This window comes from Numenius arquata, chromosome Z (genome assembly GCF_964106895.1).
Source record: "Numenius arquata chromosome Z, bNumArq3.hap1.1, whole genome shotgun sequence".
NCBI classification, from domain to species: Eukaryota; Metazoa; Chordata; class Aves; order Charadriiformes; family Scolopacidae; genus Numenius; species Numenius arquata.
The window spans coordinates 59,933,404-59,949,607 of NC_133616.1; the positions used below are offsets into that span (position 1 = coordinate 59,933,404).

At 35.8% G+C, this 16,204-nt stretch overlaps 1 protein-coding gene across 1 annotated transcript in view; it reads right to left on the reverse strand.

Moving 5' to 3' along the window:
- Positions 1-16,204, reverse strand: part of ST8SIA4 (ST8 alpha-N-acetyl-neuraminide alpha-2,8-sialyltransferase 4) — a 51,642-nt gene that overhangs the window by 14,619 nt on the left and 20,819 nt on the right. Inside the window, exon 4 of the mRNA XM_074166237.1 lies at positions 9,223-9,516. Coding sequence (XP_074022338.1) covers positions 9,223-9,516 — 294 coding nt within the window. The remainder of the gene's footprint in view (positions 1-9,222; positions 9,517-16,204) is intronic.

Genomic DNA, 16,204 nt, shown 5'->3' on the forward strand with positions numbered 1-16,204 from the left:
CTGTGCCACCTGTTGGTTTCAGTATGACTCTGTTACACCCACTACTTCCTCTCTGCCAACACTTCTGGTGAGTGTGCCCACATTTATACTGAAATGGAAAAAATAAAACCAAAAACCCCTCATGAGCCACCAAAATGTTCTGAAACCAGCAGTTGCACTTGTTCACAGTTTGGTTTCATCTCAGATCTTTTTACAGGTCTTCTTTGCTTTCAAGTTATAAGAGAAAATTGCTTTCAAGTTATAAGAGAAAATGATTACTCATTCTGGTTGGAAATTCCCTTGTATCCCACTGCTAGCCAATAAAGTACAACTAAATTTAAAATAAAAAGCAAGTTCTAGCAATAACTTTCTCTAACTCTATTTTCTTTGACTACTTCACTAAATATATGTTCAAAAAATGCAAATGATTACTTTTTTTCCCACTACATAGAGAATGGGAAATGTAAATAAACTGTCTCCACAATGCTCATGAGGTATATCAACTATTATTTCAATACAGAAATATTGTTTTTAAAAAAGTTAGAACTAAAAGTAGTGGGTTTTTACATTTTAGAAGTAGCAGTTATTTTCTTAATTTTTCCTGTGGCCCATTAATTCACTTGTTGAAAACTGAAGGACAAATTTCAAAAAAGGACTTCAATTTAGCAACCTTATTGTATTAAATTCATAATGTGAACCCACACACAACATTCATCTCCCACACACGTATAGACATGTCTTCACGTCTACACATGAGCATAAGGACAGCAAGACATCCAAGAACAGGATTCCCAGAAATAACCTCTGCTGAAAGAGATGTGTAAAACAGAATGCACAGAGGGACAGAGACTTTAGTCTAGCCTCGGAAGGAAATGAGGACTGGTGAGAGATTTAAATCTCATTCCATCCAAAACGCAGGCACCTACCATCTAACTCAACTGCAGTGCAGCTTCTAACCCCAAAGAAACAGAATCCAGACCCATCGCTCACGGAATCACTTATTTTCTCTCAAAACATGTGCTGTGCTTAAAACATCACCGGGCATCACAGCGTGACCTAACCACCTGGACTCTTTATCTCCCAAGTGTCTGAAATACAGTACCGCTCACCCTTTTTCTCACTTTCTAACTCAGCCTCGCAATTCTCTTGATGCAAACTGGAACAGGCTAGCAGGCTTCCCTTAGTTTCTGGAAAGCCTACACTTGGTTGACGTAGCAAACCCTCACGCAAATTCCTTCCTTTACATGGTGGGTTGACCCTGGCGAGCAGCCAGGCACCCACGCAGTGCTCTCTTGCTTCCTGCTCCCTCCTCGGCGGGACGGGGGAGAGAACAGGAAGAGCAGAAGCAAGAAAACTCATGGATCACCATAAAGACAGCTTACTAGGTTAATGAAGGAGGGGGGGAAAAGGCAATGGCTCACTACCACTCACAAGCAGACCGAGGCCCACCTCGTCTTTCAGCAGAGGCCACCCTTGCAAGACAAACCCCCCCCTTCTTCTTTCTCTACCGCACTTTTATTGCTTCCTGAACATGATGCTACATGGTATGGCATTTCCCTTTGGTCAAGTGCAGGCCAGCTGTCCTGGCTGTGTCTCTTCCCAGTTTTTTCCCCACTACCATCTGCCATACCATAGAGCATATAAAACTATAGCTTAGTTTGCTTATTTCCCCGTTACCTCAGTAATTAACTAAGTATTTGAAGAAATTTATTACTGGCTGGAAACTCCATACAACTGCTCCTCATCACAAAAGTTCAATATGATCAAGGCCTAATGCACACGTCTTTGAAAACTCTTAGTAGGCATTATAATCAAAACAAAAAATAGCAGAATTGTATTCTAAGTTGTACCTTAGAAATACCACTTTAAAAAAAGAACGCTGAGCTTCCTCATGCACGCATGTATTGTACAGAATCAAAAGACAGCTGTTCTCACGTGTCAAAAAAAAAAAAAAAAAAAAAAAAGAGAGAGAAAGAGAGAAGTTACTCTCCATCCTATTAATATGACCTGCCTAGCATGACTCTCTATGGACTCTAGCCCTGTACTCGAAGACAGACTACCAAAACTGTTTCTGGGTTGCTTCTCAGTTGCACAGCTACAATTTTTGTTACAGGAGGACGATATGGTCAAATGAGAGTTAATTTTGCACATTTTTACAGTTTAAAGAACCACAGAAATTAATGGTTTTTATGCAAGGAAAAAAAAATTAAGACCAAACCGCACCTAAAATTGAAAAATAATAATAATTCAGTAGCAAAGTAATTTTCAAAATACATATAAATCTGCCAATACACTGTATGAGTAAACTATGTATTATTTATTCCATACTTAGCTGCGAACAGTCATTAGCATTAGGTATAGTACTGTTGCTCCTAGAAGATAAACTAAGCAGCAAAACCTGAAATTGGGCAATTTCATGACTATTTTTCCTATGACAGATTCAGCCGCTCTCCTCTGATTGAAACCCGAAATTCAACCTTAGAAGAGTAAGTCTTACAAGTCTTAAGTATATATGCTGCCGATAATCAGGAACAAAGCAGTTGCCACAGCAAAAGGGATGAAAAAGACCAAGAAAACCCAAACTAAAATCTCTAAAACTAAATTTAGTAATTTTATTATCAAAAGGTAAATAAAAATAAGAATAATGGTTCTCCACCTACAATCATGACCAGGCTTTTTCATGGCCTACTTTGTGGAATGGATTAGGCAATAAAATATATAGAACGCAGACAGTTTAGTGCACATACAGACAACAGACAGTTTAGTGCCATACAATAAAATAGGAGATCTTGTGCAAAGGAAATAAAAGCTCATCCTGAGAAACTTCAAACCAGATGAAGAGGCACTCTCATGAGATGCACAGGTCCCACAGCCCTGGTAATTAGCTGCTAGGCTGAAAGATCAACCCCAGAGCGTTTCCACTTCAGAAACAGGAGCATTACCTCCTGCTCTACTGTTATGACAGGATCCCAGGACCCAAAGAATGACTTCACACAATACTGTAATTTTCAAAAACCCAAACTAATGATCATCTGCTTCGTTTGTGCAACTTATCCAACAAGGCCAGCTCTACAGATACATTGCACAAGGGTACTGTAATATCGAACTCCTATTTTAATATCCATGTATTTGAAAAATGGGGTTGTACTCCACTGAAAAGCAGGGAAACATGCATTTTCCTCCTCATATTTTGAATATTTGTATGACATGATGCAAAACATGGCCATTTTATATTTAGTATTGTATTTTTAGTTTAATGGCCATTCTTTCAATATTTTGTTTTCTGCAGTGATTATTTATCCATGTACCCCAAAATGTCTTAAGAAATGTATTTTAAAAAGTGAAATCTGTTAGCAGTAAGAAAAGAAACAGAAGTGTTTACAATGTAGATTGCTCCCAGCAATTGTTTCTTTATTAGCCCAGAGCTGCTGGAGAACTATTTGATTTCTGCATGTTTGAGTTTCTCAAAGAACTTTTTCTGTAATTCCCACAGCAAAGGACTCTGGAGCCGTGGTGAAGTTGTGTAAAAGGTCACTACATTCAAACAACAGCTGTTTGCTTTCACTAATAAAGGAAAGAAGACTCTGCACTGAAAAGTGTCCATAAATAGGCAGAGCATACTCTTTACACAGGCAAAACACAGATTTCAGTGGGAATTCTGCTATGTTTAATGCAGCATCAACTCTAATACCACTCTTTGAAGGCAGTATCAAGAAGGAAATAAACTGAGCAGAGGCAAATCCCACAGGATGTGGGATGCAATTGTTCCATACCCAAAAGACGGGAAGGAATCTTATGTGAAGCAATTTCAGCGATAGTGCTGCTGAGTGACTAATAGTTCATGGGATGGCTCCAGTAGGGAAAAAAGCCAAGAAAACATTCTTACATGTGAAGATGAGTGTGAGAACTTTGTTTTGTGGAGTTGGGAGAGGAAACATGAGAAAAAAACTTCCCAGAGAACTGCTGTATTATAAAAGACTGTATTGCTTAATGGAGTGGGGTAGTAATGTTGTGCCTCTTCAGCAGATGTCTTCAGATATTCACTAGCAGAAACAGAAGAGCAGCTGTGCAAGGCTCTGAGAGTTAACTCTGGCCTCCACCTAACACACCACCAACACACACAGTTTCAGGATCCTTCTCTACTCTCTTCAGGGAACTGAGAGGCAGGATCCATAGCAGAAAGCATCTGTCAATCCTACTTTCAGGTTTGGTTGTCTGCCACCATTAGAAGTAAACAAGATCTGGACTCTAATCCCAGCAGGCTCAGTTCCTGTTTGCCTACCGTTTAATGCATATTCCATCAGAGCTCTGCTGCTGAGACCAGACTCTATATATACACTGTCCACACCTCAAAGACTATCAATCTCCCTTGGAAAATATAATTGAAAATAATCCTAATGAAAGAGCTCAGCATTAAATCTCAGGCCTATTAACAAATCAAAGTTTCTGAAATTTGTTGTTAAATCTGATTTAGGGGAAAAAAAAAGTTTTGTCGTTTACTTATTATAATTACTTTATAATTAACCTTCCTGGCAGTGGCACTAGAGAGCAAATAAATCCTCTTAGTCAGTCAGGCTCTTCATATATAGGTTTTAGCTCCATCTTGAACTCCATTACGTATTGATTACCTCAATTATTTTGCCAATAATATGTGCACAATTACATTAAAAGTTCCATAAAACAGCTTTTTGAAACATTTTTTAAAAAATCATGCAACTCTCCCCAAATCACTTTCAAAATCCAATATCATAACTTGAAATGCAAACTTGTTGATTAAGAAGTACAAAAGCAAAATAGAGAAAATAAACTGCCATATGAAGCCACTTGATCTAAATCTACTGAAGTAGAAAATGTGAGCCCAAAAGCCATTTAAAATACGCTGCTGATTCAAAAAGTATTTGTCATGGTGGACTTAGTATTTACATAATCTGTTTTAAAACTTCAAGTCCCTCTGAGTTTAAAGGAGTGCCCATCCCTCACAGATGTTTAATACGGCATGAAATCTGCAGAAAAGTAATTTCTTTTTCCAACACATTACCTTTTTTCTGACCCAAAAAGTGCACAAATGGACAGGAAAAAATAAAGTTTTTCAAAATTATCTCCAAATGCAGTCATTATTCTACTGTCTGATCAAAAGCAACTCCCAAATACTATGGGGAGCTTAAAAAGTTTATTTCATTAAAAATTAAGAGAGAAGGAAAAATAGGAGACAGAATTTCAGTGTCGTATGTGATTGCAGCAGAACTGCTCTGTTATTATGCAAAACATTACATAGGAATACAGAATGTGGCCTCACTAGATCAGAACAGAAGTCTAAAAAAGTTAGTGCTGTGTGTTTAGAAACTGCCTATGCCTTATGCTTTAAAGACTGATGAAGGAAAAACCTAATTTGGCTGAGCAATTTGGCAGTGTGATACACAGAAAAAGGAATAGAGACAATACTTTCCAAACTTTGTGGCTGTCAGCCTGTACACTTCAGCATTAAATGTCTCTATTAGTACTTAATGTCAGGCTGATGATTAGTTACTATTGGTGATTAGTTTCAAAATTACTTAGCCCACCATACACTACATTTCCATATTTTTAATAAAATTCTAGGTGCATTAAAACAAAGAACTCTTGATATCAATATAAATTTATGCTGGGAATTTGGGCGGTTTTTTCCAATGAAAAAAACCAACTTCATAATTGTAACTTTTTAGGATAGACGACTTCTCTTTTTAGGCAGTTCTCAGGCCTGTAGCAGTGTTTTACATTTTTAGATTATGAATACATGCAGTTGCAATATAATACATTAAGGTTTCAAACAAAAGCCTCATGAATGATATGGATATGGTATAGACCTGTGGTACACCACATCTACAGGTATATTTCTGGTATAGGAAAACCAGCATGGGTGCCTTGTTCTTCCAAAGCAGCTTAATGGAATCTTTTAGCTTATCAAACATAAATTTGCACCTTTTATTTGTCTCCATAAGAATATGCTTTCAAGTTGAAGTCTGTTCTTCAGTAGACCCTCCTGGTATTATGTCTTTGGCACAGCCTAACAGAAATGTCACTGTGTTTAAGCCATTAGGAATTTGGGAGGGTTTCAAGTAATAAAAAGCAACCTAAGACCCACATTGACTTTCTTGGCTGATTCTCTTATCATTAAAGTCTAATTTAAAACAGGTCTAACTACCTTCATATAAATTATTATTTAATGCAAACTATGCATACTCCAATAAAAAGGCAAGTCAGAATGCTTTGGAATTATCAAGGCAAGACACCGGAAACAAAAGAAGTGAATACATACTTGTGTGGAGGTTAAGAGTTTGGGGATGTTAGAAATATTAATACAGGATAGTGACTGTAAATGCTACATTCACACGTGTCCGCTCTAAGCGTTCATAGCCTTTAGTGAAAACCACTGAGCTATTTTAGAGCAGAAATATACCACTACCTGAGAATGCTCACAGTCTACAAAACAAAGGTTGCAGATGCAAGTTTCCTTGTGTAAAGTAAGACAGTCTACAAAAACTGCTTTCTAACAGTTCAGGTTCCTTATCATGCTTTCATTAATAAAACAAACTCCATCTCCCTTTTAGAGTGTAAGAGGCTGAAAGATGTAGCATAAGCCTTGCATTCTCATAGTCTTGCACATATATATGCTTAGGGACCCTATGAAGGAGATTAGATGCTCTGCACAGATCTTACTGTGGGTTTTAACATGCAGGTTTTGTGGGTAGATTTCCTGCCTTTGCTTCTCATTCAACTAACAGCAATCCTCACATTCTGTTTATTTTACGCTTTCCATTTTGCAGCACCACAGGCCTCTGCTAGGTCATCACTGTTAAAATGGTCACAAAGACTTAACCTTGCAAGCAGAAACCTTGCAAAGCACCAAATATACAAGCAAATGTATCAAATATATCAAAACAAATTCACAGAAATAGTTCAGATCATAAAGAGTGTTTTATAGGAGTTCCTTTTAGATAGTCCTTTTAGGCTCATAAATCATCAGTTTACATTGAGTTTGAAATAAACATGAGCACAATAGATAGCATAGAGCATTATGAAATTTTCCTTAAAATAAGTATGTAAGTTGCACACATTGTTTCAAATGGCATCAAACTTAGCTGTCCATTAGTTTCAAACTGTCGTCAGCAGTTGTAACTTGCTTAAACTTCCCCAAATCTTACTGCTCAAAATAGACTGATTTCATAACCAGGTTATGCAGCTTTAAATTTTACTTTATTTTTCAAGTTACTTATTTGTAGAAAATATTCATTTTTAGCTCAGGCGCATTTTAATTTAAAAACAGATTTTGCTTATTAATTTCTCTTACTACCACGCTATTCCATTTGATATTTTAACCTAAAAGATCTGAGAGAGACGCAATTCAACCTGTAAAGAGATGATACTCTTTCCCTAGATTTAACTTTGCTGTAACACAAACCTCATTATTATGGACTGGTGTTGTAAGACTGCCATCTAAGAAATCTAAAGAATATTTGTTCCAAATATATTACTGCTGACAGTAACACTTCGAAACTTGACTCACAAAGACATATTCACCTCATGCACCTCACTTTGTAAAGTCAAGAGTTATACCAAACATCAATTTGCCTTCTTGTTTTGTTCTTACTCAAATTACATAAAAAAACAGTAAAAACTACATGATGATATTCGGTTACTTCCCACAAGAACAAAAAAAGAAGTGAGGCGATTAAACGAAGTTTGAAGTGGACAGCACTAACTAAACAAAGTTTAGCGCAAAGATTCAACAACCTGAACAAATTTATGCAGTCATATCAGATGACACTGCTAGGTAGAATCTGAAGTACAGTATGGTTTAAATTTTCAACACCAGTTCTGATGGCAGCGCCTTTGTTGCCTTTCTTTCAGAGAGACAATGTAGGTGCTAATTCTTTTTTTAAGACAAAGGCCCCTAAAGGACCTTCAAGTTGGCCAACTAAAAGACTGCACATTCTGAATTACCATTCAGTTTTGGTAATTTTGCCCAGATTTAGCAGATGGGAATTAGAACAGCTGTTTGTAAACTGGAAGTAATATTTATTCAGATTTATACACACACACAAAACACTACAAAACCCACTACCCCTATCCATGTGTCTGTAATACATTTTAAATACTTGAAAATTCCACACAATCAAGGCCTATAAATAGTGAGTGTAACTGTGTAACGGAACAACTATCCAAACAATTATGGAAACTGAGCAACTCAGTAAAAAACTAAAGGATTTCCAAATTCCAAAGGGAACAAATTATTTCTTTTCCAGCACCAGAAATTTACCACATGAAGAATACAGCAGTTAAGCTATTTGCGAAATGGCAGAAGGAGAAAAGCATATTCAAAAGTCCTAATATCCTGAAGAACAACCTATTTTTAAGCTTTATTCTCATACTGTCATACTAGATTGGGGTAACAGTTCAAACATCCCCTCTGATCTTATCTCTGCTGCTGTAACAGTGACAATTTTTTAGGCAGATACATAATCAGTAACTAGTGTACAAGCCAGTACCAATACTTTAAGACATCTCCCAAACCCCACAAACTGACAGCAGACAGTTCAAGGAACTCAAGCTGAATAATACCATACTCTTATAATTCGCTGCACAAACAGATATTGCACTACCATCATCTTCTGAATGTTCTTCATGCATAGCCCTATATACTCTTAACTTGCAGTGACAAAGACACTGGAGCCTTCATCTGGCAGTCTTGTTTAATTATGGGGTTAAAAAAAAAAGTCTCTGCACAAAGCATGGATGCCTTTTTTTTAACTGTTTATATTAATGTTTTCAGTGATTCTGATCAATGTTTCTGAATTGCCCAAGCATCAAGCATTGTATTTTTTATCTCTTTTTTAGTCTTACCCAAAAGAATACATGTAGCACTTTCATGTCCCCTGATTTGATGACTCACAGATATCCTTTGAATTCAGACTATTTTTTCATTAATTTATCGCTATAATGACCATTAAAAAATTTTGTACATAAAAGCGAAAGTGAAAAGTTATTGTGCTAATGCATTTCAGTGGTTTGCATTAAAGCAGGCTAAATGAGTGGATGACATTTTTACCGAACAAGCTTATTTTATCATAACTGCAATCCGTTACAACAATAATGGAAATACCATACTCCTTTTAACGTTTTACTTGAGCTTTTTTCTGCCAGCTAAGAATTCTAGTTATGAGCTTCATTGTGCCAAGGACAGACCAGTCTTTTCCAGACACTTACCCTCTGACAGCATGAATAAGTCTCAGTGATGGATAGGCGGTTCGCACTTTCAATTTATTCTTAAGGATTAAAGCATTAACCCACTCCACATGCTTCTCTCCGCCTTTGACCATGAAAGCAGGGATCCAAAGGACACTGTCATTCAGCATGGATAGTCTACGGACAAATTTTTCTCTGTCACTCTCATTCCGAAAGCCTCCAAATGCTCTTTGTACAACTGATGGGTTCATGGTAATAAAATCAGATTTAGTTCCCACATCGGCAGCAAACTCCACCACAGGAGCTAGATTGCACCTGAAGAGGAAGAAATTAATGGAAAAATGAAAATAAATATGAAACATTAACTCAGAAAAATGTGTGCATGAAGGGAAAGCTGAAAATGAACATGCAAGCCCATTTCAATTTAACGTGAGAAAAAAAATACCAGTGATAATAGGTGTGACAATATTTAGCATTTTACCCATATTGGACACTCATTAGACAATTTTTTTAAAAACATTAAATGTACATAACGCTGTGAGGAAAAAAGAAAAGTTCTTTGTACATTTGAAAACCATATCATCATGCTTTAAAATGCATCAACAGCTACAGTAGCACTCACGAATAAGTGTATGCTTTCTAACACCTATTACCTTTCATTAGTGTTCCTTTGTCATCATGTTACCAACAGCTTACACTCTTAAAAGAAGCCATACCAGCCAATTAAAGTATAATTTATACAGGTTAGTAATTGCTTTTTTTTTTTTTTTTTTTTTTACAATACAGTATTTAAATATGATTTACAAATGAACTTTACCCCATGTTAAATGAGTTTTTGGTATTATCACTGCAGCTGATTGGATATTTTGAAATTTAGTATTTTAATTTCATTTAGAAAGTAATTTTATGGAAAAAAATCTTATTTTTCCTTCATGTATCATTTTCAAACCGTATTTAATTTTGAAGTAGCTTTGTGGTTTTTTCTAGGCTTCAGAAAAAGACCTCATCATGCCTTTTTTCACTAGTTTTTTACCTCAGTTATATAAATACGTATGTGTGTAATCAAACAAAGGCAGCATTCTCCATGGGCAGCATTGGATGCAAGTGACAAAATGTGACCTCTACAACATCCTCAGTAAATTAGCCTATAGCCGGTATGCCCCAAGTAAGTATCCTGACACAATATTTTCACAAAATTCAAATTTCAATATTAACAAACTGCTCTGCTGAGGCGAAGGATGCTAAGAAGCAATGTCAGAACTAGGTCCTTCAAAACATTTGCATGAGATTATACTCCTCATACAAATAGTATTCTATCAGTTCTGCAATTCTTTTCTGTTACAGTGAACTTTTTACTTAAGCTTAACGCCTGGCATCTTCTAATGGCCAGATCTCCAACGTTATACATAACCGAAGTCAGCAGGCCAATACTGATTAACACCAACTGACGATGTAGTCCTTACGGATAATACTAATTCCTCAGAACATCATTTTTGCTCTGTAATTATCAACTAAAGAAGTGGTCCTATCTTCTTCAGAAAGAAATGTTCTGAGGATCGTAAAGACGATATATTCTTAGGAGATAAAGCTGTCCAAGTTTCTGATGCCATGTGGGCAGATATAAGTTTTCTTAGGAAACGGATTTATATTCTTCAGTATTTTATACATCTATTCCACAGACCATCTGCACGTATTACAGGCTGCTAAGAGTAATATCTTTTAGAAAATGGTAGTTAGGGCACAGGAAAAACTCCCACTGATTTCAATACTGGCTTTCAAAATTGTTTCTAAAAACCTTAATGCATGAACCTCTAACCTGGAATTGTCAAAATCTGAAAATTAAAAAAAAAAAAAAAAAAAATCAAACCAAGGACTTAAAAATCAACCAATCAAATTCACTGAATTACTGCTGCTCTTGAAAATGCTTCTTTTAAAGGCAGACTGCACAACATAACGCAGGATTCTTGCACAGCAGGGTTTTCTTCAGTAGTCACACATATATCCACATGATGACGTCTATTACTTACAAACATAAGACAGAGCTTGACACTGAAAACCCTGCTCTCTGTGTCCAATTTTGAGAAGCACCTACGCACCAATGCAACCTTGTTTAAAAAGCTGTACACCATATGCAAAGTGTGTACATAAAACATAGGCCTTATGCTTCTAATATGATTCCTTGTCTTTTGACAGCTCCTTTCTGATCTGCCAACTGCATCAGTGCCTGACTCTTAAAAGTGTATGTAGTCTGAAAACAGCATATAAATGTAATTTTACCTAAATCCTGAAAAAAAAAAAATCATAGGCATACAAAATACTAGGTCCACCTACCTTGTATGGCATTACTGCTTCATCTGTAGTATACATAATATCAAATACTGTATTCTAGGAAGGCATACAGCATAAGCAGTATAAATTCTTAACATATTGCAGAATATTCAGATTTTTTAAGTATAAGTTCAGAAAGTAATGAGCAATCCAAAGGCACTCAATAACAATAGGGTCGTCTATGAACAGTTATTTAAAATACTAGTCATAATTTTCATGCTTTAGTGTTTCAAATTAGGTATCTGATCTTAACCTTTGATCTTGTAAAAATTCAGTTATATAAATATAGATTAGTAGCAGTGCTGAAGTTTGAAATAATGTGGTAAGTACATCTGCTCTTTGAAAGGCTCTGTTTTCAAAGAAGTAACTAGATGCTCTTAGCAGTACACTGCTAAGATTGTTATTTTAGTAGAACACAAATGTAAGACAAGCTCTACACAGATTTCTAGCTCTGTTAAGGAAATAAACATTACTAAATTACCTGTAGTTGACCAAGTTATAAAAATATTACCCTTATTAAGCCACTTCTCATTTTCTTAGAGGTTATTTCCTTCAAAGAATGATTCTAGTGCTCATTAAATTGGAAGTGTCAATATTGAATATTTACTTTACACCTATGCACAAAGCTAGAAAATATAAAACACCTGCTAAAACACGTAAATTAAAATCAGCACATTCTTCAGTAGGGAGTAAACGGAACAGACATGTCAGAAGTGTTTCCATACAAGTTCAAAAGTTTATGTGCTAGTGATGAACTGTAACACTTACCCAAAACTGCTAGTACCAGATAATTTCTATTTCCAGATACCCTTCTGTAAGATTTTCTTGAAGTTATCATAGAACCATAGAATAGTTTGGATTGGAATGACATTTGAAAGTCATCTAGTCCAACCCTCCCTGCAATGAGCAGGGACATCTTCAGCTAGATCAGGTTGCCCCATCCAGGCTGACCTTGAATGTTTCCAGGGATGGGGCATCTACCACCTCTCCAGGCAACACGTGCCAGTGTTTCACCACCCTCATTGTAAAAAATTTCTTCCTTATATGTAGTCTAAATCTTCCCTCTTTTAGGTTGAAACGTTACCCCTTGTCCTGTTGCAACAGGCCCTACTAAAAAGTTGGTCCCCATCTTTCTTGTATGTTTCAGGACTAATAAAACTAGCTATTGTGTATCTGCATATAGACCTGAGAGTATGTAAATAGCTTTTGTTACCTGATTCAGAGCTTTTATCTTAACCTCTTTATGCTTTTTATCTTAACCATCTTTATGCTACATCAGAGTTTCATACAGTTGATGGAATTTTTAAGTTTATTTTGTTAGCAAACATAAACAATCTCCTGTCAATTCTCAGGACTCTTTCAAGAAAACTTCGTATTCAGAGACACACCTAAACATATACATATTTTAAGTCAAATTAAGAAGCCTATTATCTGAACAACTTCGAAATAGGCAATGCAATATCCTACTCTTGCTATATTTTTAATTATAGTTTATTTGTTGTAAGGCACAGAATGCTGAATATATCCAAAAAAAATGATGAGGACGTAAGGGGGACTCTGCACCAAGAGCTTTATCATTACATGCCTAGGAATCTGTACACAACAAATGAAGCCTTACTTTTTTCTTTTCTTTTTTTTTTTTTTTTTTTTTTAAAGTTGTGATTGCTATATCAAATCCACCAGGAAGAATAGGTAGAAGACTATAATTTACTGAGTTTTCTCTTCGTCACATGCTCTATTATTGATACCTTGCACCTACACAATTGCTTAAAATTTGACTCCAAAGCACAATTTCACAGTTTTCTGCAACATACCATCATTCATTCATTCTACAAAAACTTCAGTATACCCTTCCTGTTAGTCAACCTGCAAATAAGTGGGCTGCAGGTCAAAGCTGAGCAGGACAAACTTTCTATGAGGTTACTAACACTGAGAATATGAGAACAGGTTGTAATTAACAGTCATACATAGCACTGAAGATTGATTTCAGCATTAAGCAAACAGCTGTAAATATGAGGACTGAGAATATATATCACATTATATAAAAGTTTGTAAACCTCATTCTCCTGACTCCAAGCTATTGACTCTTTCCAGAGAAAATGGTAAAATGCAGCTTGCCCTAGCAAAAATAATTGTGCAAAATAATGGCTTTCATAAGTTCCTTCGGTTTCTTTTTTTTTTTCCATTAAAAAAATATCACTGTAAGTGTATTCTTTAAAACTAACAAGCTTATTTTTTTCTATATAGTATTGTTTAATCAGAAGCTCCAGCTCCTTGTTTTTCCCCTTGCACTTAACTACCAAATAGAGCCATTATTTGCTCCCTTACTTCTTCTAAAAACTATCTACAGTAGAAAATGGTCTGAAGAGACAAAGACTGGTATATCTGGGAGAAAAAACCTAAGTGGGAAATGTTCATAATCTTGATGATTAGTAGTATCATAGGCAATAATACGCACAATATCTCCAATGCTGCAGTCCCTGTTCTTCCCATGGCATCAGCCCAGACCATATCCAAAACGTCAGTGCAGCAATTTAAACAGGGTAGTTAGTAGTCTAAACTTACTATCGGGCATCAATTACATGATTTAGGTAAGAAATAAGTTTACAGGGCCACGTAATTTACATGGTTCTGATGTATAATCATGACACTGAAAAGCAAATATATATATATAAAATATTCATAGTAAAAATGCAGAGATTCCTTCCTACAAATGAGCTTTCAGTCTGACAGCAAAAGATTTTCAACAGGAACATGCACTGCAATGCTATCACTAAAGAGAGATCTGGGGTAAAAGAGGAAAATAAGTTCCTGAGATATCACATGGTATTTGAGTATCTGTAGAATAACTGACATGCTAAAATACACAGACCAAAAAGTCTCAGTGATTGAAAACCTGCTTCTTCCACAAATGTTTGTTGCATATATTAGTTAGAGTTGGTTATATTAAGAAAAAGCGTGGGGAAAAAAGAACCAAACTGCCAATGGCTGGAGTTGCATGCCATGAGAAAAGACTGAAGAATGGGGTAAGTGCTGCAATACCACACTTACATCAAAGTCAACCCTGGGTATGCCGTGACACCTTTATGGCCCAAATACAGCCACAACATACTGAGTCTCCTAGAGAGCAGAGCTTAAAGAAAATAATGAAGTCATATTCACAAAAAATGCACTAAATGAGAAGTTTCAGTTTTTCCACAGAGATTCAGTTGAACTTGCTTGGTCACTAATAAACATACAGCTCATGTATATGCATGCAAATGTCCAGTACATAATACTCATAGGCCATATATTGGTATTTTCAAGTTGATTTTTGCTTGAGTAGAAGTGATTACTATTTCCACTTCACATTGAGAACTAAAAGAATATTCTTCATATAGTAATAATGCAAGAACTGGCCATGAATCTGTACATTTGTTAATCCTTTAACCATCTGTGCATTTTTTTTTTAAAAGTTTACAAGTTGAAATAAATATTTAAAAACCACTCTAAAACCAAAGCTGCAGAAAAGTACAGTAAAAACTTGCTTTATTTCATTAATATCTTCTCCTTGTAGAGCAAAGCCAAAAATATCCATCACACAATATTAACCACATACACTCTGAGAAGCCAAAGAACGAAAATTAGATTAAACCTCTCTGAAACATAAGGCATTACTTAAGCTAGTATCAATAATGTACACTCTTTCCTGAATAGCCCACGAACTTTTAGATTCAGGTTCATATCCAGATTCCTGTAAGAACCAATATTGTAATCTTGAATTCAAAGATTCCTGTCATTTTAAGAAACACCTGGATTTGAGAGTAACATTCAAGGCTCAAGCACACAGAAGTTAAAATAAAATAAAAAAAAAAGTTAAGTTCAAGGCAGCACACAATCTGACAGTTGGACTACTCTACTGCAAGTCTACGTGCAGGAAGCTCATCACGCTAATACCTGTGTATATGTAGCACATCATTCACATGGTTCTTCAAATAAAGGTGTACAGCAGCACTGCGATAATTTTCACATACACTCCAAAAAAGGGAGATTTAATCTAATGATTACTAAAATGTATGGATTCTCACATGTCCCGTATACTTGTTTGCTTCCTGATAAAAGTAGAATTGCTTCAGATTAACTATAGGGATCTGTATTAGCAGGGAATCCCCTGACATATCCCACTTCATCCCAGTCCTTATCTTCCACATAACACAAGAGAAGGTCTCACGAGAGCTGCAAGCTGTGTAGAGGCTCAGGCATAGCATTAATTATGGATCCTGTTCACACACAGGAATTACAGCTGCCTTTTAAGATGTGCTAATACCATTGCTTTGACACTAAAATAAAAAAAGGAATTTCTATCACTGAAAGTTTGTTGCATATGGGAAAAAAAAAAAAAAAAACAAAGAAGTGAAATATTGGGAATGATATTTTAATGTAAAAAAACCCTGAGAAATAGAACTTAGATTCCTGAATACCTGTATCTTTCCTTTTTATTTGAAAATACCCCTACACATTACTGTCTATAAAGGGCATATTGTACAGGGGAATTATCAAAATACCACAGAAGTGTTACTGTTCTGGTTACCAAAAACTTTAGAACAGTTCTGCAACACTGTGAGGACAGAAAGCATTAAAAAAAATTTCATTATCCTTTGAATAAATTCAGGCAAAATGATTGTTTTCATTGTTT